Below are 25720 nucleotides of genomic sequence, written 5' to 3' on the forward strand. Positions count from 1 at the left end.
TCGAGGGTTCATTGGGTCATTGACTGCATGGTGGCATGGGCAATGGGTGGTGGGTGATCAATGGGTCATTGGCGTGATCAATGGGTCATTGGGTGATCAATGGTGTTGGGGTGATCAATGGGTGTTGGGGGATCAATGGGTCATTGGGTGATCAATGGGTCATTGGGTGATCAATGGGTCATTGGGTGATCAATGGGTGTTGGGGGATCAATGGGTGTTGGGTGATCAATGGGTCATTGGGTGATCAATGGGTCGTTGGGTGATCAATGGGTCATTGGGTGATCAATGGGTCATTGGGTGATCAATGGGTGTTTGGTTGGGTGATCATGGGTCATTGGGTGATCAATGGGTGTTGGGGTGATCAATGGGTCATTGGGTGATCAATGGGTCATTGGGTGATCAATGGGTCGTTGGGTGATCAATGGGTCGTTGGGTGATCAATGGGTCATTGGGTGATCAATGGGTCGTTGGGTGATCAATGGGTGTTGGGGTGATCAATGGGTCACCAACTGGTTGCCAGGCAAGCAATGGGCTGGTGAAGTGCTGGGTCAATGGGTGCTGGTGTCACCATTGACCATGAGATGGGTCAACCCAACCCCAATCTGGGACCCCCATTGGATGAACCTGCCCCATGGCTCTTCCCTATGGTCAACCCAAGACCCTTCCTATGGTCAATCCAACCCAAGACCCTTCCTATGGTCAACCCAAGACCCTTCCTATGGTCAACCAACCCAAGACCCTTCCTATGGTCAACCCAAGACCCTTCCTATGGTCAACCAAGACCCTTCCTATGGTCAACTCAACCCAAGACCCTTCCTATGGTCAACCCAAGACCCTTCCTATGGTCAACTCAACCCAAGACCCTTCCTATGGTCAACCCAACCCAAGACCCTTCCTATGGTCAACCCAAGACCCTTCCTATGGTCAACTCAACCCAAGACCCTCCTATGGTCAACCCAAGACCCTTCCTATGGTCAACCCAAGACCCTTCCTATGGTCAACCCAAGACCCTTCCTATGGTCAACCCAACCCAAGACCCTTCCTATGGTCAACCCAACCCAAGACCCTTCCTATGGTCAACCCAAGACCCTTCCTATGGTCAACCCAACCCAAGACCCTTCCTATGGTCAACCCAAGACCGTTCCTATGGTCAACCCAAGACCCTTCCTATGGTCAACCCAAGACCCTTCCTATGGTCAACCCAACCCAAGACCCTTCCCTATGGTCAACCCAAGACCCTTCCTATGGTCAACCCAACCCAAGACCCTTCCTATGGTCAACCCAAGACCCTTCCTATGGTCAACCCAACCCAAGACCCTTCCTATGGTCAACCCAAGACCCTTCCCTATGGTCACCCCCATTGCCCCCCACCTTGAGGCCACCTCCTGACCCCCAAGTGTGCGTCTTCATCCCATCCCCCCCCCAAGCACATGGATGGAGCCTCATGGCAAGGGGGCGGAGCCAAGGAGCGAAGGGGAGGAGCCAAACAGCCAATGGACGCCATGATTGGATGCGCGGAGCCCAAGGAACCGCTGCGATTGGTCGGCTCCGGGATCTCTGTCTCTTCATTGAGTCTCATGAATGGAGGAGGATGGAGAGGGATGGGGCTTATGGGGCGGCCCTATAACCCCAAGGTGCCCCCAATGGAAGAGGCCAAGACCACCCCCAGCACCACACAGCAGATGATGATCATGATCTTCTTCTGCTCAACAGGAGACAAGGACAACGTTATGGGGACGCCCCATTGGCCACCCCATTGGCCCCATTGGCCACCCCATTGGCCCCATTGGCCACCCCATTGGCCCCATTGGCCCCATTGGCCATCCCATTGGCCCCATTGGCCACCCCATTAACCCCATTGGCCCCATTGACCCCATTGGCCCCGTTGGCCACCCCATTGGCCCCATTGTCCCCATTGGCCCCATTGGCCACCCCATTGGCCCCATTGGCCCCATTGGTCACCCCATTGGCCCCATTGGCCCCATTGGCCCCATTGACCCCAGTGACCCCATTGGCCCCATTGGCCAGCCCATTGGCCCCATTGGCCCCATTGGCCACCCCATTGGCCCCATTGGCCCCATTGGCCCCATTGGCCCCATTGACCCCATTGACCCCATTGGCCCCATTGGCCACCGCATTGGCCCCATTGGCCCCATTGGCCACCCCATTGGCCCCATTGGCCCCATTGGCCCCATTGCCTCCATTGGCCCCATTGACCCCATTGTCCCCATTGGCCCCATTGACCCCATTGGCCCCATTGGCCCCATTGTCCCCATTGGCCCCATTGTCCCCATTGTCCCCATTGGCCCCATTGGCCCCATTGTCCCCATTGTCCCCATTGGCCACCCATTGCCCCCATTGTCCCCATTGTCCCCATTGGCCCCATTGTCCCCATTGGCCCCATTGTCCCCATTGGCCCCATTGGCCCCATTGTCCCCATTGTCCCCATTGTCCCCATTGTCCCCATTGTCCCCATTGGCCCCATTGACCCCATTGGCCCCATTGGCCCCATTGACCCCATTGTCCCCATTGTCCCCATTGACCCCATTGTCCCCATTGACCCCATTGTCCCTATTGTCCCCATTGTCCCCATTGACCCCATTGTCCCCATTGTCCCCATTGTCCCCATTGTCCCCATTGTCCCCATTGTCCCCATTGTCCCCATTGTCCCCATTGACCCCATTGTCCCCATTGTCCCCATTGTCCCCATTGACCCCATTGGCCCCATTGTCCCCATTGGCCCCATTGACCCCATTGTCCCCATTGGCCCCATTGGCCCCATTGGCCCCATTGTCCCCATTGGCCCCATTGTCCCCATTGTCCCCATTGTCCCCATTGGCCCCATTGGCCCCATTGACCCCATTGTCCCCATTGGCCCCATTGGCCCCAATGACCCCATTGGCCCATTGGCCCCATTGACCCCATTGACCCCATTGTCCCCATTGACCCCATTGGCCCCATTGACCCCATTGACCCCATTGTTCCCATTGTCCCCATTGTCCCCATTGGCCCCATTGTCCCCATTGGCCCCATTGTCCCCATTGGCCCCATTGACCCCATTGTCCCCATTGTCCCCATTGTCCCCATTGTCCCCATTGTCCCCATTGACCCCATTGTCCCCATTGTCCCCATTGTCCCCATTGGCCCCATTGACCCCATTGTCCCCATTGACCCCATTGTCCCCATTGGCCCCATTGTCCCCATTGTCCCCATTGTCCCCATTGTCCCCATTGACCCCATTGACCCCATTGGCCCCATTGTCCCCATTGTCCCCATTGGCCCCATTGGCCCCATTGACCCCATTGTCCCCATTGGCCCCATTGTCCCCATTGGCCCCATTGACCCCATTGTCCCCATTGGCCCCATAGTCTCTCACCCTTCGGGCCTTGCTCTGGTACTTGACGGCTTTCTTGGTGTCGGACACGGCTCGTTCCACATAGTCCACTGAGTGCTCCACATTGTACTCAATGCGATCGATCATCTCACCCTTGGGGGGGGGGGGGGGACCAGAGCTATGGGGTGGCTATGGGGCAGGGGGGCTGGGGGGTCCTATATGGGTTTGGATGAAGTCTGGGTGGGTCTAATGGGGTTCTTATGGTGTCTATGGCTTTGAATGGGCTCTATATGGATCTAAGTGTGTTCCTGGTGCTCCCCACGGCTCCCCCATGCCTGCCCCATAGCTGCCCCATAGCTGCCCCATTGCTGCCCCACAGCTGCCCCACACCTGCCCCATAGCTGCCCCACAGCTGCCCCATTGCTGCCCCATAGCTGCCCCACACCTGCCCCATTGCTGCCCCATAGCTGCCCGACAGCTGCCCCACAGCTGCCCCACACCTGCCCCACAGCTGCCCCAGAGCTGCCCCACAGCTGCCCCATTGCTGCCCCATAGCTGCCCCACACCTGCCCCATTGCTGCCCCATAGCTGCCCCACAGCTGCCCCACACCTGCCCCATAGCTGCCCCACAGCTGCCCCACTGCTGCCCCACACCTGCCCCATAGCTGCCCCACAGCTGCCCCACACCTGCCCCATTGCTGCCCCACAGCTGCCCCACAGCTGCCCCACAGCTGCCCCATTGCTGCCCCACAGCTGCCCCACACCTGCCCCACAGCTGCCCCATTGCTGCCCCACAGCTGCCCCACAGCTGCCCCACAGCTGCCCCACACCTGCCCCACAGCTGCCCCATAGCTGCCCCACACCTGCCCCATAGCTGCCCCACACCTGCCCCACACCTGCCCCATAGCTGCCCACAGCTGCCCCACAGCTGCCCCACACCTGCCCCACACCTGCCCCATAGCTGCCCCATAGCTACCCATAGCTGCCCCACACCTGCCCCATAGCTGCCCCACAGCTGCCCCACACCTGCCCCATAGCTGCCCCACACCTGCCCCACAGCTGCCCCACAGCTGCCCCACACCTGCCCCACAGCTGCCCCATTGCTGCCCCATTGCTGCCCCACACCTGCCCCACAGCTGCCCCACAGCTGCCCCACAGCTGCCCCACAGCTGCCCCATTGCTGCCCCACAGCTGCCCCACAGCTGCCCCACAGCTGCCCCATAGCTGCCCCATAGCTGCCCCACACCTGCCCCACAGCTGCCCCACAGCTGCCCCATAGCTGCCCCACACCTGCCCCACAGCTGCCCCACACCTGCCCCACAGCTGCCCCACACCTGCCCATTGCTGCCCCACAGCTGCCCCACACCTGCCCCATTGCTGCCCCACAGCTGCCCACAGCTGCCCCATAGCTGCCCCACAGCTGCCCCACAGCTGCCCCACACCTGCCCCACACCTGCCCCACACCTGCCCCACAGCTGCCCCACAGCTGCCCCACACCTGCCCCACAGCTGCCCCATAGCTGCCCCACAGCTGCCCCACAGCTGCCCCACACCTGCCCCACAGCTGCCCCACAGCTGCCCCACAGCTGCCCCACAGCTGCCCCACACCTGCCCCACAGCTGCCCCACAGCTGCCCCACAGCTGCCCCATTGCTGCCCCACACCTGCCCCACACCTGCCCCACACCTGCCCCACAGCTGCCCCACAGCTGCCCCATAGCTGCCCCACACCTGCCCCATTGCTGCCCCACAGCTGCCCCATAGCTGCCCCATAGCTGCCCCATAGCTACCCCATTGCTACCCCACAGCTGCCCCATAGCTGCCCCATAGCTGCCCCATAGCTGCCCCACAGCTGCCCCACTGCTGCCCCACACCTGCCCCATTGCTGCCCCATAGCTGCCCCACAGCTGCCCCACACCTGCCCCATAGCTGCCCCATAGCTGCCCCACAGCTGCCCCATTGCTGCCCACAGCTGCCCCATAGCTGCCCCATTGCTGCCCCATAGCTGCCCCACAGCTGCCCCATAGCTGCCCCATAGCTGCCCCATAGCTGCCCCACACCTGGCTCTCCACCAGCATTGCCATGTCCACGAACATGTCGTGCAGCTCCCGGATGCTGCTCTCCAGTTTGATGATCTCATTGTGCCGAGTCTCGATCTCATTCAGGGCCTGTTTGGTCATCTGAGAGTCCATCTTGATCTGTGGGGACCCACATCTATGGGGCAGCCCCATAGGGACCCACATCTATGGGGCAGACCCATAGGGACCCACATCTGTGGGGCAGCCCCATAGGGACCCACATCTATGGGGCAGACCCATAGCGACCCACATCCATGAGGCAGCCCCATAGGGACCCACATCTATGGGGCAGCCCCATAGGGACCCACATCCATGGGGCAGACCCATAGGGACCCACATCTATGGGGCAGCCCCATAGGGACCCACATCTATGGGGCAGACCCATAGGGACCCACATCCATGGGGCAGACCCATAGGGACCCACATCCATGGGGCAGACCCATAGGGACCCACATCTATGGGGCAGCCCCATAGGGACCCACATCCATGGGGCAGCCCCATAGGGACCCACATCCATGGGGCAGACCCATAGGGACCCACATCTATGGGGCAGCCCCATAGGGACCCACATCTATGGGGCAGCCCCATAGGGACCCACATCCATGGGGCAGCCCCATAGGGACCCACATCTATGGGGCAGACCCATAGGGACCCACATCCATGGGGCAGCCCCATAGGGACCCACATCCATGGGGCAGACCCATAGGGACCCACATCTATGGGGCAGCCCCATAGGGACCCACATCTATGGGGCAGCCCCATAGGGACCCACATCTATGGGGCAGCCCCATAGGGACCCACATCCATGGGGCAGCCCCATAGGTACCCCATCCATGGGGCAGACCCATAGGGACCCACATCTATGGGGCAGACCCATAGGGACCCACATCTCTGGGGCAGACCCATAGGGACCCACATCTATGGGGCAGCCCCTTAGGGACCCACATCTATGGGGCAGCCCCATAGGGACCCACATCTATGGGGCAGCCCCATAGGGACCCACATCTATGGGGCAGCCCCATAGGGACCCACATCCATGGGGCAGCCCCATAGGGACCCACATCTATGGGGCAGCCCCATAGGGACCCACATCCATGGGGCAGACCCATAGCGACCCACATCTATGGGGCAGCCCCATAGCGACCCACATCCATGGGGCAGACCCATAGGGACCCACATCCATGGGGCAGCCCCATAGGGACCCACATCCATGGGGCAGACCCATAGGGACCCACATCCGTGGGGCAGCCCCATAGGGACCCACATCTATGGGGCAGCCCCATAGGGACCCACATCCATGGGGCAGCCCCATAGGGACCCACATCTATGGGGCAGCCCCATAGGGACCCACATCTATGGGGCAGCCCCATAGCGCCCCCCAACCTACGTCATCGGTGAAGATAGCCAGCTTGCCGCTCTCCAGCATGTCCTCCAGCTCCTCATTGGTGGTCGTGCGGCCGGCTGGGGAACAAGGGGCCTTCTGATTGGCTGCTGGGATCCCTAATGGTCCCTCCATCCCACCCCATTGTCCCCCTATCCCACCCCCATAGCCCCCCCCCTCCTGCCCTATAGATCCCCCATCCCACCCCATAGCCCCCCCCCCCTCCTGCCCCATAGCCCCCCCCCCTGCCCCATAGCCCCCCCCTCCTGCCCCATAGCCCCTCCTGCCCATAGCCCCCCCCCCCCTCCCACCCCATACCCCCCCCCCTCCTGCCCCATAGCCCCCCCCTCCTGCCCCATAGCCCCTCCCCCCTCCTGCCCCATAGACCCCCCCCTGCCCCATAGCCCCTCCCCCCCCCCTGCCCCATAGCCCCCCCCTCCTGCCCCATAGCCCCCCCTCCTGCCCCATAGCCATTCCTGCCCCATAGCCCCCCCCATCCTGCCCCATAGCCATTCCTGCCCCATAGCCCCCCCTCCTGCCCCATAGCCCCTCCTGCCCCATAGCCCCCCCCTCCTGCCCCATAGATCCCCCATCCCACCCCATAGCCCCCCCCCTCCTGCCCCATAGCCCCCCCCTCCTAGCCCAATAGAGCCCCCCCTCCTGCCCCATAGCCCCCCCCTCCTGCCCCTAGCCCCTCCTGCCCCATAGCCCCCCCCTCCTGCCCCATAGCCCCCATCCCCCCCCCACCCCAATAGCCCCTCCCCCTCCTGCCCATAGCCCCTCCTGCCCCATAGCCCCTCCTGCCCCATAGCCCCCTCCTGCCCCATAGCCCCTCCTGCCCCATAGCCCCCTCCTGCCCCATAGCCCCCTCCTGCCCCATAGCCCCCTCCCCACCCCTGCCCCATAGCCCCCCCCCCCCTGCCCATAGCCCCCCCCTCCTGCCCCATAGCCCCTCCCCCTCCTGCCCCATAGCCCCCTCCTGCCCCATAGCCCCTCCTGCCCCATAGCCCCCTCCTGCCCCATAGCCCCCCCCTCCTGCCCCATAACCCCCCCTCCCACCCCATACCCCCCCCTCCTGCCCCATAGACCCCCCTGCCCCATAGCCCCCCCCCTCCTGCCCCATAGCCCCTCCCCCCCCTCCTGCCCCATAGCCCCTCCTGCCCCATAGCCCCCCCTGCCCCATAGACCCCCCCCTGCCCCATAGCCCCCCCCCTCCTGCCCCATAGCCCCTCCCCTCCTGCCCCATAGCCCCTCCCACCCCATAGCCCCCTCCTGCCCCATAGCCCCCTCCTCCTGCCCCATAGCCCCTCCCCCCCCTGCCCCATAGCCCCTCCCCCCTGCCCCATAGCCCCTCCTGCCCCATAGCCCCCCCCCCCCCCCCCGCCCCATAGCCCCTCCTGCCCCATAGCCCCTCCTGCCCCATAGCCCCCCCCTCCTGCCCCATAGCCCCCCCCTCCTGCCCCATAGCCCCTCCCCCCTGCCCCATAGCCCCCCCTCCTGCCCCATACCCCCCCCCTCCTGCCCCATAGCCCCTCCTGCCCCATAGCCCCTCCCCCCCCTGCCCCATAGCCCCAGGACCCACTGATCTCCAGCTGCCGCTGGATCCTGTCCTTGCAGCGGTCGCGGTACTTGGACTGAGTCGCGTTGTACTCGGTCATGACCTCCACGAACTTCCGGGACAGGGTGGAATGCTGGGAAACACACAGGGATGTATAGAGGATGTATGGATGGAGCTATGGATGGAGGGATAATGGATGGATATGGATGGATGGATATGGACACATGGATGGATGGATGGATGGATGATGGATATATGGATGGACACATGGACGTATGGATGTATAGATATGGATGGATATGGATGTATGGATGAGGTATGGATGTACGGATGGATGTATGGATGGATGTATGGACCCATGGACGTATGGATGTATAGATATGGATGGATATGGATGTATGGATGTATGGATGAGGTATGGATGTACGGATGGATGTATGGATGGATGGATGTATGGATGTATGGATGTATGGATATGGATGGATATGGATGTATGGATGTATGGATGATGTATGGATGTATGGATGGACGTATGGACGTATGGATGTATGGATATGGATGTATGGATATGGATGTATGGATGGATGTATGGATGGATGTATGGATGGATGTATGGATATGGATGTATGTATGTATGGATGATGTATGTATATGGATGTATGTATATGGATGTATGGATATGGATGTATGGATATGGATGGATGGATATGGATGGATGGATATGGATGGATGGATATGGATGTATGGATGTATGGATGATGTATGGATGTATGGATGGACGTATGGACGTATGGATGTATGGATATGGATGTATGGATATGGATGTATGGATATGGATGTATGGATGGATGTATGGATATGGATGTATGGATATGGATGTATGGATATGGATGTATGGATATGGATGTATGGATGGATGTATGGATGGATGTATGGATATGGATGTATGGATGTATGGACACATGGATGTATGGATATGGATGTATGGATATGGATGGATGGATATGGATGGATGGATATGGATGGATGGATATGGATGGATGGATATGGATGTATGGATGGATGTATGGATGATGTATGGATATGGATGTATGGCTATGGATGGATGGATATGGATGTATGGATATGTATGTATGGATGATGTATGGATATGGATGTATGTATATGGATGTATGTATATGGATGTATGGAGCAGGCTATGTGGGTACCTGTGTCTTGCGGATGCGCAGGTCAGCTGATGAGCGGTTCAGTCCTTCCTCCTGCTCAATGCTCTGCTCAATGGCTGTGGGGCACAAGGGGTCAGCTATGGGGGATGTGGGGCCTGGGACCCTATGGGGTCAACCCAATGGGATCAACCCAATGGGGTCAACCCAATGGGATCAACCCAATGGGGTCAACCCAATGGACTCAACCCAATGGGGTCAACCCAATGGGATCAACCCAATGGGGTCAACCCAATGGGATCAACCCAATGGGGTCAACCCAATGGACTCAACCCAATGGACTCAACCCAATGGGGTCAACCCAATGGACTCAACCCAATGGGATCAACCCAATGGGATCAACCCAATGGACTCAACCCAATGGGATCAACCCAATGGGGTCAACCCAATGGACTCAACCCAATGGGATCAACCCAATGGGATCAACCCAATGGGGTCAACCCAATGGGATCAACCCAATGGACTCAACCCAATGGACTCAACCCAATGGGATCAACCCAATGGGATCAACCCAATGGGGTCAACCCAATGGACTCAACCCAATAGACTCAACCCAATGGGATCAACCCAATGGGTTCAACCCAATGGGATCAACCCAATGGGATCAACCCAATGGACTCAACCCAATGGGATCAACCCAATGGACTCAACCCAATGGGATCAACCCAATGGACTCAACCCAATGGGATCAACCCAATGGACTCAACCCAATGGACTCAACCCAATGGGATCAACCCAATGGGATCAACCCAATGGACTCAACCCAATGGGATCAACCCAATGGACTCAACCCAATAGACTCAACCCAATGGGATCAACCCAATGGGTTCAACCCAATGGGATCAACCCAATGGGATCAACCCAATGGACTCAACCCAATGGGATCAACCCAATGGGGTCAACCCAATGGGGTCAACCCTATGGGATCAACCCAATGGGATCAACCCAATGGGGTCAACCCAATGGGATCAACCCAATGGGGTCAACCCAATGGGGTCAACCCAATGGACTCAACCCAATGGACTCAACCCAATGGGGTCAACCCAATGGACTCAACCCAATGGGGTCAACCCAATGGGATCAACCCAATGGACTCAACCCAATGGACTCAACCCAATGGGATCAACCCAATGGACTCAACCCAATGGACTCAACCCAATGGGATCAACCCAATGGACTCAACCCAATGGACTCAACCCAATGGGATCAACCCAATGGGATCAACCCAATGGACTCAACCCAATGGGGTCAACCCAATGGACTCAACCCAATGGGGTCAACCCAATGGGGTCAACCCAATGGGATCAACCCAATGGGATCAACCCAATGGACTCAACCCAATGGGATCAACCCAATGGGATCAACCCAATGGGGTCAACCCAATGGGGTCAACCCAATGGACTCAACCCAATGAACTCAACCCAATGGGATCAACCCAATGGGATCAACCCAATGGACTCAACCCAATGGGGTCAACCCAATGGGATCAACCCAATGGGGTCAACCCAATGGGGTCATCCCTATGGGGTCATCCCTATGGGGTCACCTTTCAACTTGGATCGCACTTTGTTCGCTGTCTTCTTGATGTCAGCTGTGAGGTCCCGAGCTCCTGCTTCGTCTCTGGGGCGACACACGCACAGCGGCTCTATGGGGTCTATGGGTCTCTATGGGGCTCTATGGGGCTCTATGGGGTCTCTATGGGGCTCTATGGGGTCTCTATGGGGCTCTATGGGGCTCTATGGGTATCTATGGGGTCTCTATGGGGTCTCTATGGGGCTCTATGGGGCTCTATGGGGTCTCTATGGGTCTCTATCTATGGGTTCTCTATGGGTCTCTATGGGATCTCTATAGGTCTCTAGATGCACCTCGTATCCCTCTACTCCTTCACTCCCCACATCCTCATGGACGTCCCCATTGCCCCATTACCCCCATTACCCCCATTACCCCCATTACCCCATTACCCCATTACCCCCATTACCCCCATTACCCCATTACCCCCATTACCCCATTACCCCCATTACCCCCATTACCCCCATTACCCCATTACCCCATTACCCCCATTACCCCATTACCCCCCATTTCCCCATTACCCCCATTACCGCATTACCCCCATTACCCCCATTACCCCATTACCCCCATTACCCCCATTACCCCCATTACCCCCATTACCCCATTACCCCCATTACCCCCATTACCCCATTACCCCATTACCCCCATTACCCCCATTACCCCATTACCCCCATTACCCCATTACCCCCATTACCCCATTACCCCATTACCCCCATTACCCCCATTGACCCCATTACCCCATATCCCCCACTCACTCTCATCAGGGTTTGGGGCCGCCAGGATCGCACTGTGCTGCTTCTTCACCTGCTCCACGTCCTCCGACAGCTTCTCAATGCAGCCGCGGATCTCCTCCACCTGCGGGTGTGGGGCAGGATGTGGGGCAGGATGTGGGGCTGGATGTGGGGCAGGATGTGGGGCTGGATGTGGGGCTGGATGTGGGGCAGGATGTGGGGCAGGATGTGGGGCTGGATGTGGGGCTGGATGTGGGGCAGGATGTGGGGCAGGATGTGGGGCAGGGTGTGGGGCAGGATGTGGGGCTGGATGTGGGGCTGGATGTGGGGCAGGATGTGGGGCAGGATGTGGGGCTGGATGTGGGGCAGGATGTGGGGCAGGATGTGGGGCAGGGTGTGGGTTGGATGTGGGGCAGGATGTGGGGCTGGATGTGGGGCAGGATGTGGGGCTGGATGTGGGGCTGGATGTGGGGCAGGATGTGGGGCATGATGTGGGGCAGGGTGTGGGGCAGGATGTGGGGCAGGATGTGGGCCTGGATGTGGGGCAGGGTGTGGGGCTGGATGTGGGGCAGGATGTGGGGCTGGATGTGGGGCTGGATGTGGGGCAGGATGTGGGGCAGGATGTGGGGCTGGATGTGGGGCAGGATGTGGGGCTGGATGTGGGGCAGGATGTGGGGCAGGGTGTGGGGCAGGGGTATGGGGTATATGGGGTATGGGATATGGGGTATGGGGTATGGGATATGGGATATGGGGTATGGGGTATGGGGTATGGGATATAGGATATGGAATATAGGATGTGGGGTATGGGGGTATGGGATATGGGGTATGGGGTATGGGGTATGGGATATGGGGTATGGGGTATGGGATATGGGATATGGGGTATGGGGTATGGGGTATGGGGTATATGGGGTATGGGGTATGGGATATGGGGTATGGGGTATGGGGTATATGGGGTATGGGGTATGGGATATGGGGTATGGGGTATGGGGTATGGGGTATGGGGTATGGGGTATGGATATGGGGTATGGGGTATGGGATATGGGGTATGGGGTATGGGATATGGGGTATGGGGAATGGGATATGGGGTATGGGATATGGGGTATGGGATATGGGGTATGGGATATGGGATATGGGGTATGGGGATGTCTCTATGGGTGCTGTAGGGGTTGTCTTTGGGTGACACAGGATGCTATGGGGTGTCTCTGCCTGCTCTGGGTCTCTATGGGTCCCCATGGGTCTCTATGTGTCTCTATGGGTCTCTATATGTCTCTATGTGTCTCTATGTGTCTCTATGTGTCTCTATGGGTCTCTATGTGTCTCTATGGGTCTCTATGGGTCTCTATGGGTCTCTATAGGTCTCTATAGGGTCTCTATAGGTCTCTATAGGTCTCTATAGGTCTCTATGGGTCTCTATGGGTCCCTATAGGTCTCTATGGGTCTCTATATGTCTCTATAGGTCTCTATGGGTCTCTATGTGTCTCTATGTGTCTCTATGGGTCTCTATGGGTCTCTATGGGTCTCTATGTGTCTCTATGTGTCTCTATGTGTCTCTATGGGTCTCTATGGGTCTCTATAGGTCTCTATAGGTCTCTATGGGTCTCTATGTGTCTCTATGGGTCTCTATGTGTCTCTATGGGTCCCTATAGGTCTCTATAGGTCCCTATGGGTCTCTATGTGTCTCTATGTGTCTCTATGGGTCTCTATAGGTCTCTATGTGTCTCTATAGGTCTCTATAGGTCTCTATAGGTCTCTATAGGTCTCTATAGGTCTCTATAGGTCTCTATGTGTCTCTATAGGTCCCTATAGGTCTCTATATGTCTCTATAGGTCTCCATGGGGCAGCCCCACACCTGCTCGAAGAACTCATCCATGAAGTGATCTCTGTCCACGTGCACAACCTCATCCTCATCGTCGCTGTCCTTGGCCTGCAGGGGGCGCCCTGAGCCTCAGGGGGGGGCGTGGCCAGCGCTCGCTGACGCCCCATTGGCTGCGCCGCACCCCGCCTCATTTGCATACTCGAAGGCTATTGGCTGCCTGCCCCAGGGCGCAGCGCTATGATTGGCTGCGGGCCGGGGGGGGTGAGTCATCGGCATGGCCTGATCCTCTCTCCCCTCATTGGATGCCTGGCGCCGGCTCATTTGCATAGCCACACCCCTGCACCACTGCCCCCCCCACGCCATTGGCTCCCGACAGGACTCATTTGCATAAAGCCGGCCCCCCCCTAGCACCCCATTGCAGACCCCAGCATCCCATTACAGCCAATGACCCCCATAGCACCCCATAGCACCCCATAGCCCCCATAGCACCCCATAGCACCCCATAGCCCCCATAGCACCCCATAGAACCCCATAACCCTCATTGCACCCCATAGAACCCCATAACCCTCATTGCACCCCATAGAACCCCATAACCCTCATTGCACCCCATAGAACCCCATAACCCTCCCTGCGCCCCATAGCTCCCACAGAAGCCCATAGCAGCCTGCAGCACCCCACACATCCCATAGCCCCCATAGCACCCCACAGCCAGCACAGCACCCATTGCACCCCATAGCGCACACAGCACCCCATAGCATCCTTATACCCCTCCAGCACCCCACAGCGACCTAATGCAGCCCCCTAGTCCTCATTGCACCCATAGCACCCCATAGCACCCCATAGCACCCTATAGCACCCCATAGCCCCCATAGCATCACACAGCCCCCACTGCAAACACCCAGTCCCCATTGCACCCATAGCACCCCCCCCAGTATCCCATAGCTCCTATAGCACCCTATATGCCCCCATAAGCCCCACAGCATCCCATAGCCCCCTATACCCTCTGTGTCCCCCATAGCATCCCATAGTCCCCTATATCCCCATAGCGCTCTATACCCTCCATTCTCCCCACAGCCCCCTATATCCCCCACAGCCCCCTATGGCCTCTACGTCCCCCATAGCCCCCTATAGCCCCTGTAGCCCCATAGACCCCATAGGCTCTATGTCCTCCATAGCCCCATAGTCCCCTATAGCCTCTGTGTTCCCCATAGCCCCTATGTCCCCTATAGCTCCATAGCCCCCTATAGCCCCATAGCCCCCTGTAGCCCCTATGTGCCCCATAACCCCCATAGCCTCTATGTCCCCCATAGACCCCCATAGCCTCTATGTCCCCTATAGCCCCCTATAGCCTCATAGCCCCCCCATAGCCCCTATGTCCCCCATAGCCCCATAGACCCCCATAGCCTCTATGTCCCCCATAGCCTCTATGTCCCCTATAGCCCCCTATAGCTCCATAGCCCCCTATAGCCCCTATGTCCCCCATAGCCCCCTGTAGCCCCTATGTGCTCCATAACCCCCATAGCCTCTATGTCCCCCATAGCCCCATAGACCCCCATAGCCTCTATGTCCCCTATAGCCCCCTATAGCCCCATAGCCTCTATGTCCCCCATAGCCCTCTATGTCCCCCATAGCCCCATAGACCCCCATAGCCTCTATGTCCCCTATAGCCCCATAGCCTCTATGTCCCCCATAGCCCTCTATGTCCCCCATAGCCCCATAGACCCCCATAGCCTCTATGTCCCCTATAGCCCCCTATAGCCCCATAGCCTCTATGTCCCCTATAGCCCCCTATAGCCCCATAGCCTCTATGTCCCCCATAGCCCTCTATGTCCCCCATAGCCCCATAGACCCCCATAGCCTCTATGTCCCCTATAGCCCCATAGCCCTCTATGTCCCCCATAGCCCCATAGACCCCCATAGCCTCTATGTCCCCCATAGCCCCATAGTCCCCCATAGCCTCTATGTCCCCCATAGCCCCATAGACCCCCATAGCCTCTATGTCCCCTATAGCCCCATAACCCCCATAGGCTCTATGTCCCCCATAGCCCCATAGACCCCCATAGCCTCTATGTCCCCTATAGCCCCCTATAGCCCCATAGCCTCTATGTCCCCTATAGCCCCATAGCCCTCTATGTCCCCCATAGCCCCATAGACCCCCCATAGCCTCTATGTCCCCTATAGCCCCATAGCCCCCCATAGCCCTCTATAGCCCCATAGCCCCCTATAGCCCCTATAGCCCCTATAGCCCCTATAGCCCCATAGACCCCCATAGCCCCCCCCGCCCCCCCCGTCCCCCTCTCACGCTGCGGAGCTCCTGGGTCCGGTCCCTTCATGGCGAGGGGGGGGGTTGGGGGGGGGGGGGGGGTTGGGGGGAGGGGGGAGGGGCCGGACGCGGCGCGTGCTGCTGGGGGGGGGGGGGGGGGGGGGGAGGGGGGAGGGGCTGCGGCTGCGGCTGAGGATGGGGGGGGGGGAGGGGGGCTGCGGAGAAGGGGGCGGGGCTTGGAGGGGGATGGACCAATGGGAGAGGGGGATGGGGGGGCAGGGGTCAATACGGCCCCATAGGGGGGGAATGGAGCCCGTTTTGGGGTGAAACAGGCCTGTTTTGGGGCCCATATCCCGTTATTGGGGTCCCAGGTCCCATTTTTGGGGTCCCAGATCCCATTTTTGGGGTCCCAGATCCCATTTTTGGGTCCCAATTCCCATTATTGGGGTCCCAGATCCCATTTTTGGGGTCCCAGATCCCATTTTTGGGTCCCAATTCCCATTTTTGGGTCCCAATTCCCATTTTTGGGGTCCCAGATCCCATTTTTGGGTCCCAAATCCCATTTTTGGGGTCCCAGATCCCATTTTTGGGGTCCCAGATCCCATTATTGGGGTCCCAGATCCCATTTTTGGGTCCCAATTCCCATTATTGGGGTCCCAGATCCCATTTTTGGGGTCCCAAATCCCATTTTTGGGGTCCCAGATCCCATTTTTGGGTCCCAATTCCCATTTTTGGGGTCCCAGATCCCATTTTTGGGTCCCAATTCCCATTTTTGGGGTCCCAGATCCCATTTTTGGGGTCCCAGATCCCATTTTTGGGGTCCCAAATCCCATTTTTGGGGTCCCAGATCCCATTTTTGGGGTCCCAAATCCCATTTTTGGGTCCCAATTCCCATTATTGGCATCCCACATCCCTTATTTTGGTCCCTATCACTCCCCCCCCCCCTTGGAGGACCTTTCCCCCCCTCCTCTCTATGGTTCGGAGGACTCCAGGCCCAGAGCGCCCCCCCCCACCTTCCGGCTCCCGGGTGCCTGCGCATGCGCAGAGCGCTACTGGCACTTCCGCATCCATGCGGGACCGGACACGGGAGCTCCGGCAGGTAAAGAGGGGGAACGAGGCCGAAAATGACCCAAAATGACCCAAAATTGACCCAAAATGGACCTAAAATGACCCAAAATGATCAAAACTGACCCAAAATGACCCAAAATTGACCCAAAATGGACCTAAAATGACCCAAATTGACCCAAAATTGACCCAAAATGACCCAAAATTGACCCAAAATGGGGCTCGGGGATCCCAGGATGGCTCCATGGACCCCAATAGGAGCCCTTATATGAGCCTATAGACCGCAGTGTGGAACCATCGACACCTATAGAGCCCTATAGAACCCTATAGACCCCTATAGACCCCCTATAGACCCCTGTAGACCCCCATAGACCCCCTATAGACCCCCTATAGACCCCCTATAGACCCCCACAGACCCCCTATAGACCCCCTATAGACCCCTGTAGACCCCCATAGACCCCCATAGACCCCCTATAGACCCCCTATAGACCCCCATAGACCCCCATAGACCCCCACAGACCCCTATAGACCCTCTATAGACCCCAATAGACCCCCTACACACCACTATAGACCCCCTATAGACCCCTATAGACCCCCTATAGACCCCTATAGACCCCTATAGACCCCCTTTAGACCCCTATAGAGCCCATAGACCCCTATAGACCCCCTATAGACCCCTATAGACCCCCATAGACCCCCTACAGACCCCCTATAGACCCCTATAGAGCCCCACACATCTCCACAGGCCTCCGGGAGCAGCTCAGAGGGGGATGAGGCTGAAGATGGGGACAAAGAGGCTTTAATGAAGCTGAACCCGCTCCTGCAGGTGAGAACACCCCATAGACACCCCATAGACCCCCCATAGACCCCCCATAGACACCCCATAGACACCCCATAGACAGCCCATAGACAGCCCATAGACACCCCATAGACCCCCATAGACAGCCCATAGACAGCCCATAGACACCCCATAGACACCCCATAGACATCCCATAGACAGCCCATAGACACCCCATAGACACCCCATAGACAGCCCATAGACAGCCCATAGACACCCCATAGACACCCCATAGACACCCCATTGACACCCCATAGACAGCCCATAGACACCCCATAGACAGTCCATACACACCCCATAGACACCCCATAGACACCCCATAGACACCCCATTGACACCCCATTGACACCCCATAGACACCCCATAGACACCCCATAGACACCCCATAGACAGCCCATAGACACCCCATAGACAGTCCATAGACACCCCATAGACACCCCATTGACAGCCCATAGACACCCCATAGACAGTCCATAGACACCCCATAGACAGCCCATAGACACCCCATAGACACCCCACAGACACCCCATAGACACCCCATAGACCCCCATAGACACCCCATAGACAGCCCATAGACACCCCATAGACACCCCGTTGACAGCCCATAGACAGCCCATAGACAGCCCATAGACACCCCATTGACAGCCCATAGACACCCCATAGACACCCCATTGACACCCCATAGACACCCCATAGACACCCCATAGACACCCCATAGACACCCCATTGACACCCCATAGACACCCCATAGACTCCCCATAGACACCCCATTGACACCCCATTGACACCCCATAGACACCCCATAGACACCCCATAGACACCCCATTGACACCCCATAGACACCCCATAGACACCCCATAGACACCCCATAGACACCCCATAGACCCCCATAGACACCCCATAGACACCCCATAGACCCCCCATAGACACCCCATAGACACCCCATAGACACCCCATTGACACCCCATAGACACCCCATAGACACCCCATAGACACCGCATTGATCATACCATTATCATATCATTACCATGTCATTACCATACCATTGCTATGTAATTACCATGTCAGTACTATGTCATTACCATATCATTACCATGTCATTATGACATCATTATCATACTATTACTATATCATTATCATGACATTACCATATTATTACCACGCTGATATATATTATCACACATCACCATGTCACTACCATCTCATTACCATATCATTACCATGCCATCACCATATCATTACCATCTCATTATCATTTCATTTCCCCATGTCATTTCCCCATGCAATTACCATCTCATTAACATATAATTAAATCGCATTCCCATCTCATTAACATATTATTACCATATAATTACTACCTCGTTACCACCTCATTCCCATCTCATTAACATATACTTACACCTCATTCCCATCTCATTAACATATACTTACACCTCATTCCCATCTCATTCCCATCTCTCCACCATCTCATTAACATATACTTACAACTCATTACCATGCTATTACTCTCATTACTATCTCATCACCACCTCATTAGTATCAGATTACCATGTCATTACCATCTAATTACAATCTAATTACCATATCATTACCACCTCATTACCCCCTCATTCCCATCTCATTACCACCTCATTACCACCTCATTCCCATCTCATTCCCACCTCATTCCCATCTCATTCCTCCCTCATTCCCACCTCATTACCATCTCATTACCATATCATTCCCATCTCATTACCATATATTTACCCCCTCATTACCATCTCATTACCATACGGCAGGCAGGCCGGGTGCGCACAGCTCTGCGGGCGCTGGAGCAGGAGCTGCAGGCGCTGGAGCAGCTGCAGGAGGAGGCTCTGGGCAGCCCCCTGCCCCCCGACGGTGAGGACCCCCCTATGGGGCGCTATAGGGGGTCCATAGGGGGCTATAGGGGTCCATAGGGGTCTATAGGGCGCTATAGGGCTCTATGGGGCGCTCCCATTGTGCTCTCTCCCCAGGGCAGCAGAGGGATCTGCAGCTGCACAGGGATGAGATCCAGGAGCTGACGCAGGAGATCCGATCCCGGCTGCGAGGTGGGACCCACAGCACCCCATAGAGACCCATAGAGACCCATAGAGACCCATAGAGACCCATAGAGACCCATGGAGACCCATAGAGACCCATGGAGATCCATAGAGACACATAGAGACACATAGAGACCCATGGAGACCCATAGAGACCCATAGAGACCCATAGAGACCCATAGAGACCCATAGAGACACATAGAGACCCATAGAGACCCATAGAGACCCATGGAGATCCATAGAGACACATAGAGACACATAGAGACCCATGGAGACCCATAGAGACCCATAGAGACCCATAGAGACCCATAGAGACCCATAGAGACACATAGAGACACATAGAGACCATAGAGACACATAGAGACCATAGAGACCCATAGAGACCCCATAGAGACACATAGAGACACATAGAGACACATAGAGACCCATAGAGACACATAGAGACCATAGAGACACATAGAGACCATAGAGACCCATAGAGACCCCATAGAGACCCCATAGAGACACATAGAGACACATAGAGACACATAGAGACCCATAGAGACCCATAGAGACCCATAGAGACCCATAGAGACACATAGAGACCCATGGAGACGCATGGAGACACATAGAGACCCATAGAGACCCATAGAGACCCATAGAGACCCATAGAGACCCATAGAGACCCATGGAGACCCATAGAGACCCATAGAGACACATAGAGACCCATAGAGACACATAGAGACCCATGGAGACGCATGGAGACACATAGAGACCCATAGAGACCCATAGAGACCCATAGAGACCCATAGAGACCCATAGAGACCCATGGAGACCCATAGAGACCCATAGAGACACATAGAGACCCATAGAGACACATAGAGACACATAGAGACCCATAGAGACACATAGAGACCATAGAGACCCATAGAGACCCCATAGAGACACATAGAGACACATAGAGACACATAGAGACCCATGGAGACGCATGGAGACACATAGAGACCCATAGAGACCCATAGAGACCCATAGAGACCCATAGAGACCCATAGAGACCCATGGAGACCCATAGAGACCCATAGAGACACATAGAGACCCATAGAGACACATAGAGACCATAGAGACCCATAGAGACCCCATAGAGACACATAGAGACACATAGAGACACATAGAGACCCATAGAGACACATAGAGACCATAGAGACACATAGAGACCATAGAGACCCATAGAGACCCCATAGAGACCCCATAGAGACACATAGAGACACATAGAGACCATAGAGACACATAGAGACCATAGAGACCCATAGAGACCCATAGAGACCCATAGAGACCCATAGAGACACATAGAGACCCATGGAGACGCATGGAGACACATAGAGACCCATAGAGACCCATAGAGACCCATAGAGACCCATAGAGACCCATAGAGACCCATGGAGACCCATAGAGACCCATAGAGACACATAGAGACCCATAGAGACACATAGAGACACATAGAGACCCATAGAGACCCATGGAGACCCATAGAGACACATAGAGACACATAGAGACCATAGAGACACATAGAGACCATAGAGACACATAGAGACACATAGAGACCATAGAGACACATAGAGACCATAGAGACCCATAGAGACCCATAGAGACCCATAGAGACCCATAGAGACCCATGGAGACACATAGAGACACATAGAGACACATAGAGACACATAGAGACCATAGAGACACATAGAAACCATAGAGACCCATAGAGACCCATAGAGACCCATGGAGACCCATAGAGACCCATGGAGACCCATGGAGACCCATAGAGACCCATGGAGACCCATAGAGACCCATGGAGACCCATAGAGACCCATAGAGACACATAGAGACCCATGGAGACCCATAGAGACACATAGAGACCATAGAGACACATAGAGACCATAGAGACACATAGAGACCATAGAGACCCATAGAGACCCCATAGAGACCCCATAGAGACACATAGAGACACATAGAGACACATAGAGACCATAGAGACACATAGAAACCATAGAGACCCATAGAGACCCCATAGAGACCCCATAGAGACACATAGAGACCCATAGAGACCCATAGAGACACATAGAGACCCATGGAGACGCATGGAGACACATGGAGACCCATAGAGACACATAGAGACACATAGAGACCCATGGCAACCTATGGAGACCCCATAGAGACCCATGGAGACCCATAAACATCCCATAGTGTCCCACAGAGACCCTATAGAGACCCATAGCCACCCCATAGCGCCCCGTAGACACACATAGCACCCCATAGACACCCCATAGCTCCCCATAGACACCCCATAGCACCCCCTAGAGCCACCATAGTGCCCCGTAGAACCCCATAGCCCCCCATAGACACCCCATAGACACCCCATAGCACCCCCTAGAGCCACCATAGCCCCCCATAGACACCCCATAGACACCCATAGACCCCCATATCATTGGGGTCACCCCATAGCGCTGGAGCTGGCCAAGGAGGAGGAGGAGGGCGACAACCGGACCAGCATCAGGGCCCGGGTGAGGCGCACCCAGGTAAGGGTCCATTGGGTCCCATTGGGTCCCCCCCATTTTTGGGGTCCCCTCCCCCATTTTTGGGGTCCCCAGACCCATTTTTGGGGTCCCCAGACCCATTTTTGGGGTCCCCTCCCCCATTTTTGGGGTCCCCTCTCCATTTCTGGGGTCCCCAGACCCGTTTTTGGGGTCCCCTCCCCCATTTTTGGGGTCCCCAGACCCATTTTTGGGGTCCCCAGACCCATTTTTGGTGTCCCCAGACCCATTTTTGGGGTCCCCAGACCCATTTTTGGTGTCCCCAGACCCATTTTTGGGTCCCCTCCCCCATTTTTGGGGTCCCCTCTCCATTTCTGGGGTCCCCAGACCCATTTTTGGGTCCCCTCCCCCATTTTTGGGGTCCCCTCTCCATTTCTGGGGTCCCCAGACCCGTTTTTGGGGTCCCCTCCCCCATTTTTGGGGTCCCCTCCCCCATTTTTGGTGTCCCCAGACCCATTTTTGGGGTCCCCAGACCCATTTTTGGGGTCGCCGGAGCCGTTTTTGGGGTCCCCGTTGGTCTCCGGGCCCCCCCTGAGCTGTTTTGGGGTCCCCCCCCCCAGCACGCGGTGCTGACGCAGCAGTTCCTGGCGCTCACTGGGCGCTGCCATGCGGCTCAGGCCCAGTTCCGCCAGCGGCGCCTAGAGAGGGTCCAGAGGCAGCTGCATGTGGGTGAGAGAGGGGGGGACTGGGAGGGACTGGGAGGGACTGGGAGGGACTGGGAGGGACTGGGAGGGGACTGGGATGGACTGGGAGGGACTGGGAGGGGACTGGGAGGGACTGGGATGGACTGGGAGGGGACTGGGAGGGGACTGGGAGGGGACTGGGAGGGAATGGGAGAGCACTGGGAGGGTACTGGGAGGGACTGGGAGGGCACTGGGATGGAATGGGATGGACTGGGAGGGGACTGGGATGGACTCGGAGGGACTGGGAGGGCACTGGGAGGGACTGGGAGGGCACTGGGAGGGACTGGGATGGACTGGGAGGGCACTGGGATGGACTGGGAGGGACTGGGAGGGCACTGGGAGGGACTGGGTGGGCGTGGGAGGGCACTGGGAGGGACTGGGAGGGACTGGGAGGGCACTGGGAGGGACTGGGATGGACTGGGAGGGACTGGGATGGACTCGGAGGGACTGGGAGGGCACTGGGAGGGACTGGGAGGGCACTGGGAGGGACTGGGAGGGCACTGGGATGGAATGGGAGGGCACTGGGAGGGACTGGGAGGGACTGGGAGGGAATGGGAGGGCACTGGGAGGGCACTGGGAGGGCACTGGGATAGACTGGGAGGGCACTGGGAGGGACTGGGTGGGAGTGGGAGGGCACTGGGAGGGACTGGGAGGGCACTGGGAGGGACTGGGTGGGAGTGGGAGGGCACTGGGAGGGCACTGGGAGGGACTGGGAGGGCACTGGGATGGAGTGGAAGGGCACTGGGATGGACTCGGATGGACTGGGAGGGCACTGGGATTGAATGGGATGGATTTGGATGGACGGGGAGGGCACTGGGATGGACTGGGATGCACTGGGATGCACTGGGATGAACTGGGATGCACTGGGATGCACTGGGATGAACTGGGATGCAGCTGGTAGCGCCCCGGTGACGGAGGAGGAGCTGGAGCAGATCCTGGAGTCAGGGCACAGCGAGATCTTCGTCAGCAACGTGAGGCAGCACCCATGGGTGCCATGGGGGTCAATGGGTGCCATGGGGGTCAATGGGTGCCATGGGGGTCAATGGGTGCCATGGGGGTCAATGGGTGCCAATGGTGATCAATGGGTGCCATGGGGGTCAATGGGTGCCATGGGGGTCAATGGGTGCCATGGGGGTCAATGGGTGCCAATGGTGATCAATGGGTGCCATGGGGGTCAATGGGTGCCATGGGGGTCAATGGGTGCCAATGGCATCAATGGGTGTCAATGGTGATCAATGGGTGCCAATGGTGATCAATGGGTGCCATGGGGGTCAATGGGTGCCATGGGGGTCAATGGGTGTCAATGGCATCAATGGGTGTCAATGGTGATCAATGGGTGTCAATGGTGATCAATGGGTGCCATGGGGGTCAATGGGTGCCATGGGGGTCAATGGGTGTCAATGGCATCAATGGGTGCCAATGGTGATCAATGGGTGTCAATGGTGATCAGTGGGTGCCAATGGCATCAATGGGTGTCAATGGTGATCAATGGGTGTCAATGGTGATCAATGGTTGCCAATGGTGATCAATGGGTGTCAATGGCGATCAGTGGGTGCCAATGGTGATCAATGGGTGTCAATGGCGATCAATGGGTGTGAATGGTGATCAATGGGTGTCAATGGTGATCAATGGGTGTGAATGGTGATCAATGGGTGTCAATGGCTGTCAATGGTGATCAATGGGTGCCAATGGTGATCAATGGGTGTCAATGGTGATCAATGGGTGTCAATGGCAGTCAATGGCTGTCAATGGTGATCAATGGGTGCCAATGGTGATCAATGGGTGCCAATGGCGATCAGTGGGTGCCAATGGCATCAATGGGTGCCAATGGTGATCAATGGGTGCCAATGGCGATCAGTGGGTGCCAATGGCATCAATGGGTGTCAATGGTGATCAATGGGTGTCAATGGTGATCAATGGGTGCCAATGGTGATCAATGGGTGTCAATGGTGATCAATGGGTGTCAATGGCAGTCAATGGCTGTCAATGGTGATCAATGGGTGCCAATGGTGATCAATGGGTGCCAATGGCATCAATGGGTGTCAATGGTGATCAATGGGTGCCAATGGTGATCAATGGGTGTCAATGGTGATTAATGGGTGTCAATGGGTGTCAATGGGTGCCAATGGTGATCAATGGCACCCATGGGTGCAGGTGCCGGGTGCGTCGCGGGCGCTGCAGGACCTTGGCCAGCGGCACCGGGAGCTGCAGCGCTTGGAGCGGGGCCTGCGGGACCTGGGCGAGCTCTTCACTGCACTGGGCACCAGTCTGGAGCAGCAGGTGCGCTACTGGTTATACTGGTCCAGACTGGTTCCTACTGGGGTGTGCTGCTGGGCTCCATTGGGCTGTGCTGGTTTATACTGGTCCGTGCTGGTCCATCCGTACTGGTCCATACTGCTCCATACTGCTCCATACTCATCCATACTGATCTGTACTGGTCCATACCAGTTTGTACTGGTCCATCCGTACTGGTCCATACTGATCCGTACTGATCCATACCAGTCCGTACTGGTCCATACTGGTCCATACTCATCCATACTGGTCTGTACTGGTCCATACCGGT

General features: G+C 57.0%; 2 protein-coding genes across 4 annotated transcripts in view; one reads left to right on the top strand and one right to left on the bottom strand.

Annotated features, from left to right (window-relative positions):
• Positions 1 to 1506: 1506 nt before the first annotated feature.
• On the bottom strand, positions 1507 to 13775 carry LOC117438807 (syntaxin-1B-like). 2 transcript variants are annotated; one of them, XM_034074190.1, is made up of 9 exons: positions 13721 to 13775; positions 11896 to 11995; positions 11118 to 11180; positions 9557 to 9630; positions 8373 to 8481; positions 6797 to 6870; positions 5392 to 5529; positions 3377 to 3487; positions 1507 to 1699 (listed from the first exon to the last, which is right to left on the bottom strand). In XM_034074190.1, the coding sequence occupies exons 1-9, from the start codon at positions 13739 to 13741 to the stop codon at positions 1622 to 1624; spliced, it is 768 nt and encodes a 255-aa protein (XP_033930081.1). In that variant the 5' UTR covers positions 13742 to 13775; the 3' UTR covers positions 1507 to 1621. The 2 variants fall into 2 exon arrangements, with proteins under 2 accessions (XP_033930081.1, XP_033930079.1); XM_034074188.1 differs by having other exon boundaries at positions 1507 to 1702; positions 13721 to 13772.
• A 3227-nt stretch (positions 13776 to 17002) lies between these two features.
• LOC117438808 (syntaxin-4-like) overlaps positions 17003 to 25720 on the top strand; it is a 9855-nt gene continuing 1137 nt past the window's right edge. The window contains exons 1-8 of one of the 2 annotated variants that reach the window (XM_034074191.1): positions 17003 to 17049; positions 17761 to 17841; positions 19632 to 19731; positions 19848 to 19922; positions 22386 to 22459; positions 23035 to 23143; positions 24052 to 24128; positions 25312 to 25437. In XM_034074191.1, coding sequence (XP_033930082.1) covers positions 17020 to 17049; positions 17761 to 17841; positions 19632 to 19731; positions 19848 to 19922; positions 22386 to 22459; positions 23035 to 23143; positions 24052 to 24128; positions 25312 to 25437 — 672 coding nt within the window. In that variant the 5' untranslated portion in view covers positions 17003 to 17019. The remainder of the gene's footprint in view (positions 17050 to 17760; positions 17842 to 19631; positions 19732 to 19847; positions 19923 to 22385; positions 22460 to 23034; positions 23144 to 24051; positions 24129 to 25311; positions 25438 to 25720) is intronic. The other variant, XM_034074192.1, reaches the window with a different exon arrangement.

The sequence above is a fragment of the Melopsittacus undulatus genome, unplaced genomic scaffold, assembly GCF_012275295.1.
Source record: "Melopsittacus undulatus isolate bMelUnd1 unplaced genomic scaffold, bMelUnd1.mat.Z mat_scaffold_628_arrow_ctg1, whole genome shotgun sequence".
Lineage (NCBI taxonomy): Eukaryota > Metazoa > Chordata > Aves > Psittaciformes > Psittaculidae > Melopsittacus > Melopsittacus undulatus.

Bases quoted from the DNA above. Each gene is read 5' to 3' on its own strand.
- LOC117438807 (XM_034074188.1), bottom strand. From the start codon at position 13,741: ATGGATGAGTTCTTCGAGCAG. The intron at 9,631-11,117 runs GTGACCCCATAG...TGTGCCCCACAG, and splicing joins AGTGCGATCCAAGTTGAAAG to CCATTGAGCAGAGCATTGAG. The intron at 5,530-6,796 runs GTAGGTTGGGGG...GGGTCCCCACAG, and splicing joins TGGCTATCTTCACCGATGAC to ATCAAGATGGACTCTCAGAT.